Source organism: Cebus imitator, unplaced genomic scaffold (assembly GCF_001604975.1).
Source record: "Cebus imitator isolate Cc_AM_T3 unplaced genomic scaffold, Cebus_imitator-1.0 Scaffold113, whole genome shotgun sequence".
In the NCBI taxonomy this organism is placed as follows: domain Eukaryota; kingdom Metazoa; phylum Chordata; class Mammalia; order Primates; family Cebidae; genus Cebus; species Cebus imitator.
In genome coordinates, this window is record NW_016107428.1 from 6,459,942 (window position 1) to 6,479,605 (window position 19,664).

The 19,664-nt window shown below is 38.7% G+C and overlaps 1 protein-coding gene and 1 long non-coding RNA gene across 2 annotated transcripts in view; one reads left to right on the forward strand and one right to left on the reverse strand.

Moving 5' to 3' along the window:
• LOC108311328 overlaps positions 1-1,655 on the forward strand; it is a 26,328-nt gene extending 24,673 nt beyond the window's left edge. Inside the window, exon 3 of the long non-coding RNA XR_001828132.2 lies at positions 1,644-1,655. This is a non-coding gene — a long non-coding RNA (uncharacterized LOC108311328). The remainder of the gene's footprint in view (positions 1-1,643) is intronic.
• DNAH7 (dynein axonemal heavy chain 7) overlaps positions 1-5,597 on the reverse strand; it is a 344,809-nt gene extending 339,212 nt beyond the window's left edge. The window contains exon 1 of the mRNA XM_017538741.2: positions 5,405-5,597. Within this exon, the coding sequence (XP_017394230.1) occupies positions 5,405-5,419 (15 nt within the window). The 5' untranslated portion in view covers positions 5,420-5,597. The remainder of the gene's footprint in view (positions 1-5,404) is intronic.
• Positions 5,598-19,664: the final 14,067 nt, after the last annotated feature.

Sequence of the window (19,664 nt, forward strand, 5' to 3'; positions counted from 1 at the left end):
GATCCACCTGCCTCGGCCTCCCAAAGTGTTGGGATTACAGGCGTGAGCCACCGTGCCTGGCCAGTTTGGTTCTTTTCTGACACTTTCCTCCTACAATCTACAGTTTGCTTCTGTTATCCACTACAGACAGCATGTGCTGATACTGTGATTGGATCATTAATTCTTGCCACCATGTGACCTGCTGCCACTAGAACTGTAGAATGTTTCTAACTAGATCAACATATCGGATGTCAGAACAGCTTCCTCTGACTCCCAGGTTGAAGGAACTTCTTAATTGTGGGGATGTTGCTGATTCCTGTTTTAAATGCCTTCAGCAGAGGGAAGTCAGAATGAACAGAAGCTTGAGTTCTTCTACCATTAAAACAGCTTCTAACAGTTGTATGCCTGCCCAGCTGAATTTGTTGCCAATGAGAAAACCCGCTCCATGGTCTTCCAAAATCTTTCCAAAGATGGGCAAGTACCAGGTGTCAGCTTTCATCATGACTGAAGCAAGGTTCTCCTCTTTTTCCTCAGGGGCCAGCGCCATCATCATCATCAGGTCCAGGGTGCCATCAGCACACATGTTGATCCTCACTCTCCCCTTCAGGTCCTTCCCATAGACACTGTACTTAGCAGCAAGGTAGCTGAGGTGAGGATGGCTCTAGTGAGTGTCAGCATCATTCCATCAGTTTCAACCAAAGGCACTTGGCCAAAACGTAAGCATCATCCTTCTGCAACTTTTCGTATTATTCTCTCATTTCAAAAAACCTCTTCTTCAAACTCCATTGCAGCTGCAACCAGCCGCCAGCAGACTGACTCCATCCTGCGCCTGCCGTAAAAGTAGTAGAGCTTGGGTTTGGCTGCCAGGACTCTGGACTCAGGTTTTCCGTTCAGCTGTCTGGAAGCTCGAAGAATGTTTATTTTCAAAAAGAAAAGAAAAACCTTCTCCAATGGTGCTTTTCACTCCAATTGTTACACAATTAATTCATCTGTTTCCTTGACCAAGATTGTCTGTGCACTCTATATTTACTCATGTCTCGTTCTCTTTAAAATTAGGAAATATTTCAAACATACAGAAAATAGCATCATGAACACTTGTATATCTTCAATCCAACTCTGCCATTCTGGAATTTTGTGTTTATCATTCCTATACAAATTTTTACTACACTTCTTATTACTACATATGATTACCAAATAACCTAAGATATATATTGTTACTGCATGATTTTACATTTTATAGAAATGCCATCACAGCGTCTGTATCCTTTTGCAACCTATTTTTTAATATTATGTTTTTGAAATTTATCCCCATTAATATACCTTTCTCAATGATTTTCACAGCTGTATAGTACTCTGTGAGCATGGTACAATGTATCTATTCCACTCTCTAGTGAATGAACGTTTAACTTATTACCAATGTTTCTCTACTACGAAAGATGTCTCAGTGAAAGTCCTTGGGCATGTATTTTAGTATAAACACACACAATTCTTAGGCATGTATCTCATACATACACACATATATGTGTGTGTATATATAACATATATACATATATATGCATTTTTTTGTCTCTTTAATTCCATTGGATTATTTGTTATCTGTAAAAAAAAATTTATTATATTGCCTAACTTACTATGATTCCTGATAAGTCTTGGAATCTGTAGAGCAATTCCCTCCACTTTACCATTCTTAAAAATTATCATAAACAATCTTAACATTTTTTCTAACATGAAATTTGGGATCCATACTGCATGAAACTTTTTAGGACAATGATAGAAACACATTGAATACTGACTCTTCTCTCTTGAGAACACAATATATTTCTTTACTTCTTCAGATTCGGGAGCATATCCTTCAGAAACATTTTGTAGTATTCTTCATAAAGGTGTTATTTCTTTTTTAGACTTATTCTTAGATATAAAGATTTTAAATGATAAATTCATGATAGGATCTCAAAAACTGTTTATCCAACTGATTTATGGGCAGGGACAGGGAACTGTCTATGAAGACTGCATGCATTTATAATAATGTCTGTCATGGTTGTGCTCTGCCTCAGATCAAGTCTTTACCCTCTTCTTCCTGCTCTGTGCCCAGGAGGTTGAATTATATGATGGACATCATCTGGGCCCTCAGCTTCTGGCTTCTGATAGAGATTAACCAAAGAAAGGCACCAGGAGGAGACTAAAGAGCAGGGGGACAAAGAGTTTAGGATATTTGTTTCCTAGTCTTCCCTGTTCCCTGTAGTTCTGATAGTGGCTAAATTCTTCCAGACCTCAGCTCCTGTCAGGAAGCTACCATTCCAAGCATCTAGCACTTATCGGGGTCTGAGAATAATATTCTGTTTCAATGACCCGACAGGCCTAGCCATGGAAATGGCATCCTACTGTCCTACTACTGTTAATCCTTGAGTGTCTCTTCATCCCTCATGGTTCCTTTAACCTTACCAACACCTCTACAAATGGTCTTTTTATAAATGTTCTTCAGTGAAATCCTTTTGAGTATGCCATCTGTTTTCTGTTGGGATCCTAATATAATTCTACATTCTAAAATTAAAATTGCTAAAGAGTCTAGGTCTGTCTTAAATAGTCTGGCTTTGCATTTTGTTTTTACTTTCCTGATTTTCACCTACTTGATTCCTGGAAGAGATGTCATAAACCTAGTATAGCCTAGTATTAACCATCCTGATCAAATGACTAGAATCTATATATGTGTCTGGTTAAATCAACAATAACCTCTCAAAATTTAGTAGTACTGATTTAAATATAGTTGTCAGTTGTCACACGTTTGAGTTATGGTTATTAAAGTTATCACCATGCTGTTGGCTTCATATCCAACTTTTTTCACTCTTTCCCCTTTTTAAGCAATGACATTTTAAAAATATGATGAAAACAGAATGAGCATCACATCATATAAACACAAACTACTTGATTACATAACTAGAAAAAGTGCTGAGGTAGAAAAAGATGCATGGCTTTTTCCTCTTCTCTGCCACAGTCTGTACTATCTCCATGGGGAGCTTCCTGGTCTTTAGATATTTGCACCTTTAAACCTCTGAAAGTTCTTCAGCCTACACTAAAAATGCCTTGAAGTTTTAATTAGTTTCAAAAATGAAATGAGCAATGCAAAAGGATTTATATTTCTTCTAAATATCTAATTTAAGAGAAAAGCCCAGACTGCTACTCCTGAAAAATTTGATGTCACTCTCAACCTTCCATGAATGAGATGAATATGTTAAAATCTCCTTCAGCAAATATGATTTTACCACCTGCTCGCTTTCTCAAACTGAATGAATATACAAGTAAATGTCACATAAAAAATGGCATTTCCAAAAGTTTAATCCATTCTGTTTGTCTTAAGTTAAAATATAAAAACTTTCATCCTTCCAAAGGAAAACTACACTCTAAATGAGCATAAATGAAAATCTCGAGATTAGTTTTTAAAATTATGAATCAACCAAAACAGTGATAGAGGGCCCTCTGCTGTTCAAAAATAGTAAGTGTAAAATGGAAATCACGTCCATTCTTTTTTTTTTTCAGCCACAATAGTTTATTTACAACTGAACTCTTTGTATTTACAAGACAACCAATACACATCTGAAATAGTATCATGTCCATTCTTTTAAGATCCCATTGCCTCTCCAATAAATCACAACCTTTCTGGAGGGGGAGTGAGAGACTACGGTGTCATTTTCCAACATCACTTTTATAAAGATGAAGCAAAATTTAGAACTTAACGGCTGGTGGGTTTTTAGTGGATACTTTTAGTTGTAGATGGGTAAGTTAGGGGAATTGTGAAAAACAGCTATTCAGAAATACTATTGAAAATGTGATAGAAGTATATTTTAAACTCTAACAATGTAGGATATGGTTCAAGATCTGGCCAAAGACTAATCTGGGCATGAAACAAAGACGCTGCTCAATATATAATAATGATGATAACAAATATTATTTTAAAAATCTGATTACGTTACTATCACATAGAAAAAAATTACTAGTAAGATCTATTAAACAATTGCTCAGTGTTTTTGGTTACTTGAATCTGAATTCTTTTTGTTTTTTGCTTGCTCATTTACTCTTTTACTATTAATATCAATACTACTTATACTTTGGCATATGCATCAAAGTGTCCATTTCTTAGTTCTTAAGTTATACTTATGTTTTTTTTAAAAAAGGCTCAAATCAATTTTTCTTGAGCATTTCAGGTATTGATTACTTATTTGATTAATTAATGAATTGGGATCATCACATTATTCTGTTAGGAAGCTATAACTCAATGACTAGGAGACTAATATTGTTTCCACAAAAAAGTCTAACAATACCGAAAAAAGCATTATAAAGCAATACAAAAAATTATAGTTTAATATTTTTTAAAAGCTAAATGAAATTTGCATACTTATAAACAACTGTTTTTCTTCCAAAGGGTTTATAAAGTTCTTTTTATCATTATTATTCAACAGTATGTAGAAAACTAGAGTTGTTTTCTACCTGGCCAGAATAATGCCCATGCTTAATATCTCCTCATTCTGTGCTGATATTAAGACGATTGGCCATTATTCTGCATTTCTTTTCTACTATAGTTGCTCTTAAGTTCAATAAAGAAAGAATTCTTAGAAGAAAAAAAAGGAGAGAAAGAAGAAAGAAAACAAAAGAGAAAGAAAGAAAGAAGAAAGAAAGAAAGAAAAAGAAAGAAAGAAAAGAAAAAGAAAGAAAGAAAGAAAGAAAGAAAGAAAGAAAGAAAGAAAGAAAGAAAGAAAGAAAGAAAGAAGAAAGAAAGAAAGAGAGAAAGGAAAGAAAAGAAAGAAAGAAAAGCAGCTATTGCAACGTGCATCTTTTATTACATGCCATGGAATATCACCTTAGGAAGTGCCATTTGTCACTTACCAAGGTCTTTCACGTACAGTGTAATACTGTATAGTTATGGTATGGGATGGTATCTTATTTGAACTTGGCAACAACCTCAGAAAGAAGAAAAGTTGTTCTGGTGCCTCCCCCGCTCTGCATAAGAGGTGGGAGAACTAAGGCTTAGAAAAACAAGGAGGAGATTTGCCCAAAGTCACACGGCTAGGAATTGGCTTGGATTCCCACCCTAGAACTCAAACCCGCGGCAACTGCCCGCAGAGCCGCCTCTCACCCAAGCACACCCCCGGTAGCACTATGGGGTGTTCTGGGCTGTGGCTCCCCCTGCTGGCGCGCCGCTGGACTGCTAGGTTTGGTTGCTATGACGACCAAGGGCGAACAGCTGGGAAGGGACCGTACAAGGGCATTTCCGGAAAGCGCTCAGTAGCCCAGGCCATAAGTGGGTCAAAGAAGCTGTACACCGCGGAGTACCAGCTGGGGAGTTCGGTGGGCAGGAGGGGATTCCACCACTTCTGAAAAGCCTGGGAAGCGTCGCGGAGACGGCGAGCCTGGAGAAGAGTAGCCCTCTCACCTGCTCGCTGCTCATAGCTGCGAGGACGCGCTGGCCTCACCGGCGCGTCTGGATCGCTCCTGTCCTCAGAAGCCCTAGAAAGATAGAGGCGACGTCCCGGGACCTCCGGCGGTCTCAGCTCCCACCGCGCCGGGGCCGTCTAGCGTCCCGGCAGCATTTGTTGCTTAGCAACAGGCCCGCGCAGGTTCCATTTCCGGTCATCTGTGGCTTCTGGGACTGAACCCGGAAGCTGGCGCGCGCTCCCGCGACGGGAGTTTTCCGGGGCGCCTCTGCTCGTGTGGTGGGGTCCAAGGTGTGCTTTGAACAACCAGAGACACTGGGGTGGGTCTCCTCCAATATCCTCTGATTACCGAAATAGATCCTCACACTTCCGCACCCTCCTTCTAACTGAGCTGGGTGCTTGGGACCGCTGCTTTAACCCCTCGGAGGTCTCAGAGAACCACTGGTATGAAATGATTTCAAATTTCATTGCTAACATGGGCAAGTGGAATAATGCGAACAAAGCGTGCAAAGCCCGGATCCAGTAAACACCTTTCTTTTATTATTCATGTGCTTCTAACCCCTGTTCTGCTGACTCTTCCCACACTCTAGAAAACTATTCTTTCGAAGAATACCAGTAAAGCAGTCTTCCAACAATTCTTGAAACCAACATTCGCAGATGGTTTACTACACGAAAAGCGGTGTGCTAAGCACAAATGTGACCAAGACGTAATCCTTTCGCCACAGGCTAGTGGGGTGTCCAAGCAAGCACTTCCATGAGGTGGAGACGGTACTAGGAATGGCAGTCCTCAGGGAGAACGTAAAGCACCAAATAATTTTCTCACGGAGGGTGTGGAAGGGATGTGGAAGCTGAAATCTGAAGGAAGAAGAAGTGCCAGGCAAAGAATGTCGGGCAAAAAGCAGATCACATACAAAGGCCTGAGACAAGAGAGCATAACTAATGGAAGAAGTGAAAACGTTTCTGAGAGGTTGATGAGTAGGTTAAAGGGGTTGGAGCCAGTCTAGAGATGAAGCTGAGGTGATAAGCAGGTGTTATATCTTAAAGGACCCTGTAAAAGGGCAGGAGTTTGGATATCAAAGGTAGCTGACCTCCATTGAAAAGTGTTATGCTAAGAAATGGCAGAATTCCATCCTGGAATTAACAAGGAACCTCAAGGGGTCACAAATAGCCAGAACAATCTTGCAATTCAAGAACAAAGTTGAAATACTCACACTTCCTGATTTCAGAACTTACTACAAAACTGTAGTGACAATAACAATTTATTTTCAACAAATGATGCTGGGAAAACTAGATGTCCATATGCAGAAAAAATGCAGTTGGACCTTTACCTAAAAACATCAAATACAAAATTATCTCAAAATTGATCAAAGACCTAACTGTAAGGTCTAAAACTATAAAACTCTAAGAAGAAAACTTAGAAGAACAGCTTCATGACATTGGATTTGGCCGTGATTTCTTGGACATGACACCAAAACAACAAAGGAAAAAATAGACAATTCAATTGCATCAAAATAAACCTTTGTGCATCAAAGAATACTATCATCACTAAAAAGACAATCCACAGAATGGAAGCAAATATTTGCAAATCTGAGGAGGGATTGATGTACAGAATATTAACAAGTGTTAATGAGGATGTAGAGAAATTGGAACTCTTGTGCACCACTGGTGGGAATGTAAAATGGTGCAGCTGGTATGGAAAACAGTATGGCAGTTCCTCCAAAAATTAAAATAGAATTACCATATGATCCAACAATTCCACTTCTGGTACACACCCAAAGAAGTCAAAGCTGGGACACAAACTTATATATATGCTCTTATTTATAGAAGCATTATTCACTATAGTCAAAAGGTGAAGCAATCCAAATGTCCCTTGATAGACAAATGCATAAACAAAATGTTGCATATATATTCAACCTGTTAAAAAGGAAGGAATTTCTGACGTATTACTACATCTGCTACAACATGGATGAAACTTAAAGACATTATAACTGAAACTGCCAAAAAAAAAAAAAAAAGGAAGATACTGTATGATTCCACTCATTTGAAATACATAGAGTAACCAAATTTATATAGAAAGAAATTAGAATGGTGGTTTCCAGGGACTGGAAGAGGGAGGGCCAAGAAAGGGAATGAGGAATTAATGTTTTATGAGTACAAAGTTTTCAATTATGCAAGACAAAAAAAAATTGAAGAAGAATGGTGGTGATGGTTGCACCACAATGTGAATGAACTTCATGCCACTGAATCGTGCACTTGGCAATGGTTAGAATGGTAAATTTTATGCTATATATATTTTGCCATAATTTTAGAAATTCATTTTAAATATTCTTAAAATAGGAGGAAAACTGAAGCCAAAAAAATAAAGAAGGAAAAATGACAAGATTATACTCCCATTTTACAGAAGTCACCCTAATTTAGCATGGTAGAGGGATAGGAGAAAGGTGGGACCTGGCAGGAACAGGGAGACCTGTTAGAAGGCTATTACAAGAGTACAGTGAATGATGAGAATGGCTGAAACTGGGCCAATGATAGTGGGAATGGAGTATACACATTGAAGAGATATGCGGAAGATGGCTTCATTATGAAGTGGATGTTTAAAAGGTAAAACTAGGTTGAGGATCATTTTACTGCTTTGGATATCTGAATAGATTGTCCTATCACTCACTAAGTTAAAAAAAAAAAAATGAAGAGAATAAGCAGGCTTTACAGAGAAAGTGATGAGTCCAGCATCAGGCACATTGAGTGTGAGACATCCATAGGACATGGAAGTGTGTATATGGCTGGTAGACATTGCACATATCGGTCAAGGCTCAGAAGATAATTCCTGGGCTAAGGACATGGATCCAAGGCTAACATATAATGACATCTGAATCCATGAGATACATGAAATTGTTCAAGGAGCGTGTTAGGACAGAACAGAAAGGAATCTAGTAAAGAAAAACTAAACACTACCAATCTTTATGAGTTAGAGGGAGGTCCTCCAAAGAAAACTGAAAAAAAAAAGTAGCCAGAGGTAACAGGGAACTCAGAGTACAGAATCATTGAAACCAAGAAAAACAGTATTTCAGGAAAAAGAATATAGAGAATAGTACCAAAAGCTTCTGATAATATGTATTCTAAGGATTTAAAAGTATCCATTGGCTAGAGTGACAAAGAAGTCATTGGTAAACGTGGCAAAGGAGGTTCAGTACAATGCGGGGGTCAGATTCCAGAGGCTGAAGAGTGAAAGGAGGGAGACCACCAGAATAGAAAATCATCAGAAAGTTTAGGTTATGAACAAGAGAGATAGACTGGGGACTGAAGGGATTTAGGGAGAGAGGGACTATATTTTTTTTTAATAGGAAAGTTTTGTTTGTGTTTAAATGCGACAGGAAGGGAGAAGATGAAGATAAAGGAAAAAGTAAAAGGAGATAGGATTAATTCCAGACGAAGAGATCTTATAAGGACACCTTGTAAAAGGAAGAAGAAGGAAGGATGAGTGGAAATGTGGGTGTTTAAAGCTTGTCTGTGTGTAGTTGGGGACATCCTCTCCCTCCACCAAGGAAAGAAGAATTTTATTTTCTCTGTGGTATAGAAAGCAAAATCACCTTCCAAGAAGAAGAGGAGAGGTAGGAGGCAGGGGATGGTCAAAAATTTGAGGAGGAAGTTTCAATAACTACCTGGCAGCAATAAAGAGAGAACAAAGTGATTAAAGGAATCACGGAAAAGTTCAGCTGGAGCTGAAGCCTCTGAATCAGCAACAGCAACAATCCACTTAGCTCTGCACTGCTCTCCAAAGGTCTTCAACAGACCAGACTTTAGGTTCACAGAAGAAAAACGCACAATGTCTTTCCCAGGCTGGTATAACAGGAGAACAGACCAAGAGAATGGAAAATCTGATAAGAGTGAAGTAAAAAAAAAAAAAATCGCAGAAATTAAAATAATGAGTAGAGGAAGAAAGGACTGTTAAATGGGAAGAAAGGGAATAGGATGGAAAGGGTCTCATAGGTGAAAGAGTGAGGGTATTGTTTCTGTGATTTCACAAGTGGAGCAATTCCACATGTTGAGTACGTCCATAATGTGGCCACAGAAGTGGGAACTGAAGTGAAGGACTTTGCCATGGAAGGTCAAGGAGCTAAGCTCCTCAAGCCATGGCTGTTCCCATGGATGCTGAACTAGCAGAGTGGAGAGAGTGGGGAGAACTGTGAGCTAATGTCTTCAATGAATGAAGCTGAGGCAAGGAAAGGAGTTGCTATGAGCCTAAGATTAGTAAGAATTTTTAGTAAAATTTAGTAAAACAGAAGACAAATGTTGCAGACCCTGTCTCCCAAACTTGGAAGAATGGAAGAGTCTACGTAGAAACAGGCTTGAGGAGGAGACAAATTTCCATAAAGACATGGAGATAGGAATAAATCTGAGTATGGGTTGAAGATGTAGTTTTGTTTTATAGCCTCAGGGCATAGTGATAAGATTTGAAAACCAGTTAAGGACTAGGGGGGTTGGTCCGGCAACTAGAAGCAAAAAGCACTTTGAAAGTTAGAGCACAAGAAGAAAAGAAAAAAAAAAGATTGCCTCAATGGTTTACCCCACAGGCAATAACCAACAGATACAAAGGCGTACTAAGGTTAGCAGCTGCCAGCCTGATGCCAATAGAACTAGTCTTAGCAGTTCTGAGGTGTTTAGAAGGGGTTTCTGATTCTTGGCAAAAGTCCAAAGTTAACTGGATTGCTTCATGGAGGGTCATAGTCTGCATGAGCAGGCCAGGAGACTGAGGGATTCACAGTAACAGCACCAGACAGAGATGAACCTAAAAATGTTAGCCATCCACCTTCCACTTTTCCATCTGCCAGCTTTCCTTCTTCAATCCTCTGCTAGCTCCCTGTCCACTCACCTTCAATATCAAAAGCCATTGTTGAAATATACAAGCATCAGGCTATTCTGACTTGCTACATTGCCTCTGCTAGGCTGCCATATATGGCTCCCCTGTAGTCAACCTCTGATCTGCAGAATCCTGTTTCTAAATTTGTCTTTGGGTGAGTATCTCGCCAGGATTATGGAAGGAAAGTACTTTTAAAAAAATTGGCACACACAATTCCTTTGTATTTGTCAGTGATCGTGATCCCTGTCAAGCAAGAGAAATGTGGCTCTCAGGACTGAGTTATTAGAGTGATTCTCACAGTAATCCCGAATGTCACCAATTATACTGAATGCTGAGATGGGAGAAATAAGCAAACTAATCTCTGTCCCCACTGTTCACGTTAAGACCAGCTCAAAATCCTAACAAGAATCAATATATTTCTCAAAATGCCCTGAATGAACTTTTTTGTTTAGGCATGTTGGACCACTGTATCTCACAAATTATAAAAAGGAACTTTATCAATCTTGTTATTTGTCTCTTGAAATATCCTCTTATGCCCTTATTGCTTGATTTGGGTAAAGCTATCTGTATGCTTTTGCTCTACTAATCTATAAATGTGGAAGTCCATTTTAAAAGAAGGTATCTGGGGACCAAAACTGGTTCCTCCATTTAATCAAATATGAAAGACCAAATAAAAAAATAAATTGACTTGCTGATATTTTGGTTCCCTGAGCTTCAACTTTAGTTGCATTTATGATCTTGTGTTTTCTCTCATGGTTTGGATGTTTTTTGCTAACATGATTTTATTAGACATGAACCAAATGTTTGCTTAGGAATTTTATGCCCAAACGTGCTGATTCTAAGGGAATTTTTTTTACAAGTCTATGTTTTATTTTCCTTTAAAATATATTGTGTAAGCTTATGCAGCTGCTGAGTTCTGACTTTTTATGTTGTTATTTGTTACTACTTATTTTTTTTTACCTTCTGCTTTTGAAACTGCAGCATGTGTGGAAGGAAGCAAGGAGTGCAGGGCTCCTCCTTTGAGGCAGTGTGGCAGCTTTTTGTTACCTGAGGATGGGTTCCCCAGGTTTATAGCTTAGATCAAGCTTGTCCAAATGTGGCCCAACACAAATTCATAAACTTCTTTAAAACATGAGATTTTTTGCAATTTTTTTCTTTTTCTTTCTTTTTTTTTTTTTTTTTTTTTTTTTTTTTTTTTTTTTTTTTTTTTTTTTTTTTTTTTTTTGCTCATCAGCTATTGTTACTGTTAGTGTATTTTATTTTATGCATGGCCCAAGGCAATTCTTCTTCTTCCAGTGTGGCCCAGGGGAGACAAAAGCTTGGAAAACCCCTGGCCTAGATGGGCTGGGCACTTGCCATGTTAGGAAAATTTTATCTGTGCCCCAGTTTTTCTTTCCCCAGGATGTGCCTGCCACAGACTTTATCACAAATTTCGTCCAAGGGTGGAGTTAGGGCAATTTTGGGGGCTGAACTTAGGTGGGCCAGGGCCTGTCTTAGTGACGGCCGTTCTGCTTTCTTCTCTCACCCCCTCCTGGCTGCTAACGTCTACCTAACTACCTAACAGCTCTCCTTTTAGCTCTTTAAGGAATCTCCATACTGTTTTCCATGATGGTTGTACTAATTTACATTCCCACAAGCATTATGAAAGTGTTCCCTTTTCACGACATCCACACCAACATCTATTGTGTTTTGACTTTTTAATTACAACCATTCTTGTAGGAGCAAGATGATACCTCATTGCGCTTTTAATTTGCATTTCCCTGATAGTTGGTGATGTGGAGTATTTTTTCATATGTTTATTGGCTGTATATCTTCTTTTGAGAAATGTCTATTCATATTCTTTGCCCAGTTTTTGATGGGATTATTTGTTAAAAACTCAGTTTTAAACATGTTATGTTTCAGTTGCCTAGTAGGCATCCAGGTGAGATGTTGAGGAGGCAGGAAACCATTCTGGATGCAGCTCCTGTCAGGGTATAGATTTGAAGTTCATCTAAATATAGATGGTCGTTGAAGCCATGAGATTAGATATCATCAAATGAAAGAGAATGAATGAAAGAGATAGAGAGAAGAAAGAAAAAGAAAGAAAGAAAGAAAGAAAGAAAGAAAGAAAGAAAGAAAGAAAGAAAGAAAGAAAGAAAGAAAGAAAGAAGGAAAGAAAGAAAGAAAGAAGAAAGAAAAAGAAAGAAAGAGAAAAAGAAAGAGAGAGAGAAAGAAAGAAGGAAGGAAGGAGGGAAGGAAGGAACAAAGAAAAAGGTGATTTAAGGACCAAGCCCATGGGGCTCTTGTTTTCTCTTTCTGGAAACTTGAAGTTTAAAAATTACATATTTTGTCAACCCTTTATCAAAGGGTTATGCAAGTACAAAGTTAGAGTTATAATAGATAAGTGAAACATAAAAGAACCCTACAAAATGTGGTTGACAATTCATGCATGTGGTATTTGTTTGTGAAAACCCTGAGCTATGTATGGACCAATTCCCATGAAAACAAATAATGATGTTGCTTTATTACCACACATTGACCTTCTGCTAATCACAAGCAGACCTGAAAAAACACAAATGATTGCATTAGTTTCTTTGAACGCTAGAGGGAGATAAATTCACCTGCAAATCAGGAAAAGAGAAAAATCCTTTTTTCCTATAGAACTACTCTTATCACAGAATCATAGAATATTTTAAAGTTTGATATTTTTACAATCATCAAGAAATATGGTCACGTATTAAGACTGGAACAAGCCAGGCGTGGCGGGTCACCCCTGTAATCCCAGCACTTTGGGAGGCGGAGGCAGAAAGATCACCTGAACTCGGGAGTTGGAGACCAGCCTGGGCAACATGGTGAGACTGCGTCTCTACAAAAAATACAAAAATTAGCCAGGCATGGTGGCACACACTTGTAGTCTCAGCTGCTTGGAGGCAGTGGGAGGATTGCTTAGACACAGGAGGTTGAGGCTGCAGTGAGCTGTGATCATGCCACTGCACTCCTGCCTGGGCAGCAGAAGGAGATCTGGTCTCCAAAACAAAAACAAAAAAGACTGGAACAAATTACATCTGTTTAGAAAGTAACCTTACTTATTTTTTAAACCAGGTTTTGTTAAAACCTGGTTTAAAAGGCTTTTATATATGTTAGCAATGTGCTATATTTTCAGGTGATACATTAGTCATTTTTCTTTTGGGCAATGCAGAGCAGTAACATACAAATCCACTAATATTTATTTGAAGAAACCTCAACTCTTCCTCCTTTGGAATTCCGGTAATAGGCTTACTTACTAAGTGTCAAAAGGCTTGCCTCTCAACCTTATGTCTGTGGACTTTGAGAATGTGCTGTACTCCATCATGTTCTATGTTTTTCAGGTGGCTTAAAGGTCATGGGCACAGAGTTTATTCTGGACTTTTTATTTGCCCAATAAAATGCTTTTCAACTTTGCTAAGTAATCACATAGATATGTAGTGTTTTCCTGATTGCTTGGGGCAACTAGAAAACTTTATTTACTTTTGGTAATCTTTCTTAAAAACATGCTAAAAAAAAATCCTCTTTTCCAATCAAAGATTGAGTGTGAGCGCTATCCAGCAGTTCCTAGCCTACGAAATACTTTATTTGACCTTCTAGCTAGTTTAATAAGTTCTTTATTCCATAACCTCAACACTAAAGTGCTTCTGATAATTAAAGAGAAAAAATATATTTTCTATCTCTGGGGGAGGATTATGGCGTAGGAAAAGAGGCTATTTTCTGGAATCAGAGTTGGTATAAATCCTGACTTTGTCTCTACTGGTTGAAGAAAGTGAAGAAGTTACTTTGCATCTGTAAACTACTATTTTCTTCTCTCTAAATTGGAATTGCAACCTTTTAGAATTGTTGTGAGGATTAATTCAGATAATTATGAAAATAATCTAGCTTAGTTCCTAGCACAAAGAAGACATTCCAACTTCCCTATGCCTTCCTCTTTCCTTCTATCTGAAATGCTGTATATTATAAAATGGCTTTATAAGTCATGTGTTCATAGATTATGTGTTCTGAAGTATCAGTCAGCTGCTGGTGATAAGCGCAGAATGTGACCTGGGTCACATTTGTAAGGCAGACTTCCAAGAGTACACGTGGTCAGAGCTATATATTGCCCTGTGCTCTACACAACTCTACACAACTAGGGCAGGTATAGAATCTCGCTAAGGTCTTAATGGTCCATGATCAGCTACTCCTGAACATAGGCTTGGAAGCAGGGAGAGGGGAGAGAGGCAATTGCATATCAGGCAAGGGCTGTTGTCCCAGGAGAGAATAATGTCCCTTTTCCCTCCATAAATGTAAATTCTACCTCCCCAGCCCTATAAAGGTGCAGTTCAAATCTTCCTTTCCCCAAAAGGCATTCCCAGTCTAGCTGAACTCACCTTTACAAACACCTGTAACATTTATCCAATTCAACCATCTGGCAACACATTCTTTTAATGTCTACTTAACCATTTCATTTACCTGTATCTCTCCAACCAGATAGATTTTTGAAGCAGTAGACATGCTCTACTTCATAGTCTTTCATTTTAGCACATTTCACAGTGCTCCACTTGAAGTAGGCATTCAGTACATACTTAAATGTATTTCCATGTCAGTTTTCCTTCAATTTATTTAGTCACATGCAGTTTGATAACAGAACTTATCAAGGGTATAAGTGTATAGATTCAGATTAAATCATTTTGCTGGTAGCATCTGAAAATTACCTTTTTCCTTTAAATGGTAGATTACTAAAAAGAAAGAATTAAAAGATATAACATGTTAGATGTCTATTTGTGTGGTTTACTCTGGTGCTCATGCCATAGTTTTGTTTGTTTCACCATCCAGAACCAGGGAACATGCCATGGTTTTTGCTGAGTTTCACTTTCAGGTAAAACAGAGTACAGTTGCCATGAAGTAATGGCCATTACCTGCATTATAATGTAGCAGGATATATGATAAATATTCATCACCAGTGGACCATTTTTTCTTTGAAAATCCCTTAGTCAAATCTTATTGGTCATAAAATGTATGCATGATAATTTGACATCTGCAAACATAACTCCATTTTTATGATACAAGGAACTGAAGCAGAAATTGAAATTTTATTATTTATCATTCAAATTGCAGAATAAAAGGGTGCTGAAGCTGGAATTAGAATGTGTCTTAAGGTCATGAAAGATAAAGAATCAAACATGAAATGAATCACCTGTTTCCTGAGTGTCAGACTATAACACAGAAAAGTAATAACCCTGGCTGGCAGCAGTAGTTCACCCCTGTAATCCCAGCACTTTGGAAGGCTGAGGCCAGTGGATCACTTGAGGTCAGGAGTGCGAAACCAGCCTGGCCAACATGGTGAAACTCTATCACTACTAAAAATACAAAAATTAGCCAGGCGTGGTTGTGTGTGTCTATAGTCCCAGCTACTTGGGAGGCTGAGGCAGGAGAATGGCTTGAACCTCCAATGGTGGAGGTTGCAGTGAGCCGAGACTGTACCACTGCAATCCAGATCAAGCAACTAAGCGAGACTGTCTCAAGAAAAAAAAGAAAAATAATAATCCTAAATCCTTACTGCTTGTTAGCAGCTCTGTGACCCACTTGCAGTGTGATTCCACTTTACAGTGGGCCTGGTTCTTCCCTAAGGAGCACCTAGGCAAGGTTGCATGTTCTTCAAGAAGACAATATAGGACTGTACTTTCAAATACTGAAAATGATAATGAAACATTATTTTCAAAATAATTGCCTGATAATATATTTTCCAAAGAATAGTCAGGTAATGGGATCTTAGATCATTGCAGTCTCAAACTCCTAAGTTCAAGCCATCCTCCCACCTCAACCTCCTGAGTAGCTGGGATTACAGGTGGTCACCACCACAACAGGCTATGGCTACAAGTTTAAAATAAAAAATATATGCAGAAAAGAATATGAAAGTAGATTCCTTCCCTTCTGCTTTTAATCATTCACAAGTTTCTTAGCTTCTAAAATATATGTTGAATTGCTTTTTTTTTAAAAAATCTACATCATTTTATCCTTCTTTTCAAATTCCAAATCCCCAAATGATTTAATTAGTCATTACCCACTTAATCTATTTTCCCATGGTTTGATCTCTTTGGAAACACTCTGTAATCTGGCTTCTATTTCCATAGTTCATTGAAATACACTCAATATTATTGATGTCCTTGAACCCCTTCTAATTTTTCTTAACTATTGTTCAGAAGTTGATGTTGTTATCACCTCTTTCTTAAAATTACTTCTTTCTGGTCATGATTGACTAGCTTCATTCCCCTAGTTCTCTTGCACTTCCTTTGCTGGCTCTTCTTCCATCCCTATCCCTCCCTTTGCAGATATCTCTTAAAGGCCTGGAGGAATATTCTCCCTTCAGTTCTCAGCCATGTGCTCGTCTATACTCAAAGTTCCAGTTCTCACCTTGATGCTTATGGCTCTTGAGTTTGTATTCCATGCTGTGTTCTCTCTCACTTGGATGCATTTCTCTTGTGTCCAATTGCCTACATGACGTTACCTTCTAATTACCCTCCTGTCCAAACTACAGGTCCAAGACTGCTGCTTCCTCCCCATTTTTAAAATTTCACCTTCAGCCTCACCAGTCTCCTAAGCTCAATATCTTGGGTTCATCTTGGTTTTTCTCTCTGTTCTTCACATTCAACACCAGTCATGATATGGTTTGATTCTGTGTCCCCTTCCAAATCTCATCTTGAATTATACTCCCACAATTCTCACATATTATGGGCGGGAACTGGTGGGAGATGATTTCAATCATGGGGGCAGTTCCCCCATACTGTTCTCATGGTAGTGAATAAGTCTCACAAAATCTGATGGGTTTATTAGGGGTTTTCACTTTTGCATCTTACCTATTTTTCTCTCGCCACCACCATGTAAGAAGTGCATTTCACCTCCTACCATGATTCTGAGCCCCACCCCTAGTCATATGGAACTGTAAATCCAATTAAGCCTCTTTTTCTTCCCAGTCCCAGGTATATGTGAAAACAGAATAATACAGAATAATTGGTAGTGAGAGTGGGGTGTTGCCAAGAAGATACCCAAAATGTGGAAGCAATTTTGGAACTGGGTAACAGGCAGAGGTTGGAACAGTTTGGAGGGCTCAGAAGAAGACAGGAAAGTTGGGAAAGTTTGGAACCTCCTAGAGATTCATTGAATGACTATCACAAAGATGCTGATAGTGATATGAACAATTAGGTCCAGGCTGAGTTGATCCCAGATGGAGGTGAGGAACTTCTTGGGAACTGAAGCAAAGGTGATTCTCATTATGCTTTAGCAAAGAGACTGGTGGCACTTTGCCTCACCCTAGAGATTTGTGGAATTTTGAACTTGATAGAGATGATTTAGGGTATCTGGCAAAGAAATTTCTAAGCAGCAAAGCATTCAAAACATGAGTTGGGTGCTGTTAAAATAATTCCATTTTAAAAGAGAAACAGCATAAAAGTTCAGAAAATTTGCAGCCCGATGATACAGTAGAAAAGAAAAACCCATTTTTTGAGGAGAAATTCAAGCTGGGTACAGAAATTTGCATAAGTATCAAGGAGTTAAATGATCATTCCCAAGACAATGGAGAAAATGTCTCCAGGGCATGTCATAGGTCTCCATGGCAGCCCCTCCCATCACAGACCTGGAAGTCTAGGAGGAAAAAATGGTTTCATGGGCTGGGTCCAGTGTTCCCATGCTGTGTGCAGCCTAGAAACTTGGTGCCCTGTGTTCCAGCCACTCCAGCTATTGCTAAAAGGGGCCAAGATACAGCTTGGTCCATGGTTTCAGAGGGTACAAGCCCCAAACCTAGACAGCTTCCAGGTGGCATTAAGCTTGTGGGTGTACAGAGGTCAAGAATTGAGGTTTGGGAACCTCCACCTAGATTTCAGATGTATGGAAACGTCTGGAGGCCCAGGCAAAAGTTTGCTGCAGGGGTGGAGCCCTCACGAGGAATATCTGCTAGGGCAGTGTGGAAGGGAAATGTGGGATTGGAACCCCCACATACAGAGTTCCTACTGGGAATCACTTAGTGGAGCTGTGAGAAGAGGGACACCATCCTCCAGACCACAGAATGGTAGATCCATAGACAACTTGCACTGTGAATGTGGAAAAGCTGCAGACACATACCACCACCTGTGAAAGCAGCCAGGAGGGGGGCTATACCCTGCAAAGCTACAATGTAATGTATGAACCATTATAGTTTGCATGGATGCTACTCTCCTTTTGCTTTTACTGTCTTCTTTCTCCATTTTTACTTATTCTTTAAGATCTAGTTCAAAGATCATCTTCTGTACAAGGTCTTCTCTGATCATCCCAGGCACTAGAGTCCCCCAAGTGTACCTGGCATAGTTTTAGACATGTAATTGAAAAGATGTAAAAATCTTCCAATTGTTCCATTTTTTAATGACCTCAATGAAATTAATTGCCTTCTCAGACCCAAAGGGTACATACATAAATTAACAGGGAAAGATGCTATTTTTCTAGGTTAAGCCATTGGTATTATTAGTAGAAGCAATAAATAGAAATGAACTTCCAGAGCTATCCTGCTTTCAGTGGAATTAAGCAATTGCTTATCTCTATAGTCTGAGATACTATTACTATCATCTATATAATAATCATTACTTCTGTTTATATATTTTCTCTAATTATAAAAATAATGAATTGATTCTATAATGATGGATATATATCAATATACATTTGTCAGAACCATAGAACATACAACACAACGTGTAAACCTTAATGTAAACTATAGATTTTAATGTATCACTATTTGCTCATTACTGTAACAATTACATGACACAAATACTAGTATTGTTGAAAATGGAACCTGGGGTGGGGGAAAGTAAAGGGGAATATAAGAGCTCTTTGTACTTTCCACTTAATTTTTCTGTAAACCTAAAACTGTTCAAAAAAACAAAATACATTAATGAAAAATAATAACATGTCTATAAACTTTGGGTGATAATGATGTGCCATTATAGGTTGATCAGTTGTGACAGACATGCCATTCTGTGGGCAGTGTTGATAATGAGAGCTGTGCATGTGGGTGAGAAGAGGTGGTGGTGCATATGAAAGTCTGTGTACCTTCTGCTCAATTTTGCTGTAAAGCTAAAATTGCTATAAAAATAATAAAGTCTAATAAAAATGTTAAGTCATGTACAAACTTAATAAAATTCTTATTGTAGAAAATGTGGCCAGGCAGCGGCTCACACCTGTAATCCCAGCACTTTGGGAGGCCAAGGTGGGCAGATGATGAAGTCAGGAGATTGAGACCATCCTGGCCAACATGATGAAATCCCATCTCTACTAAAAATACAAAAATTAGCTGAGCATGGTGGTGCATGCCTGTAATCCCAGCTACGTGGAAGGCTGAGGCAGGAGAATCACTTGAACCAGGAAGGTGAAGGTTGCAGTGAGTCGAGAAA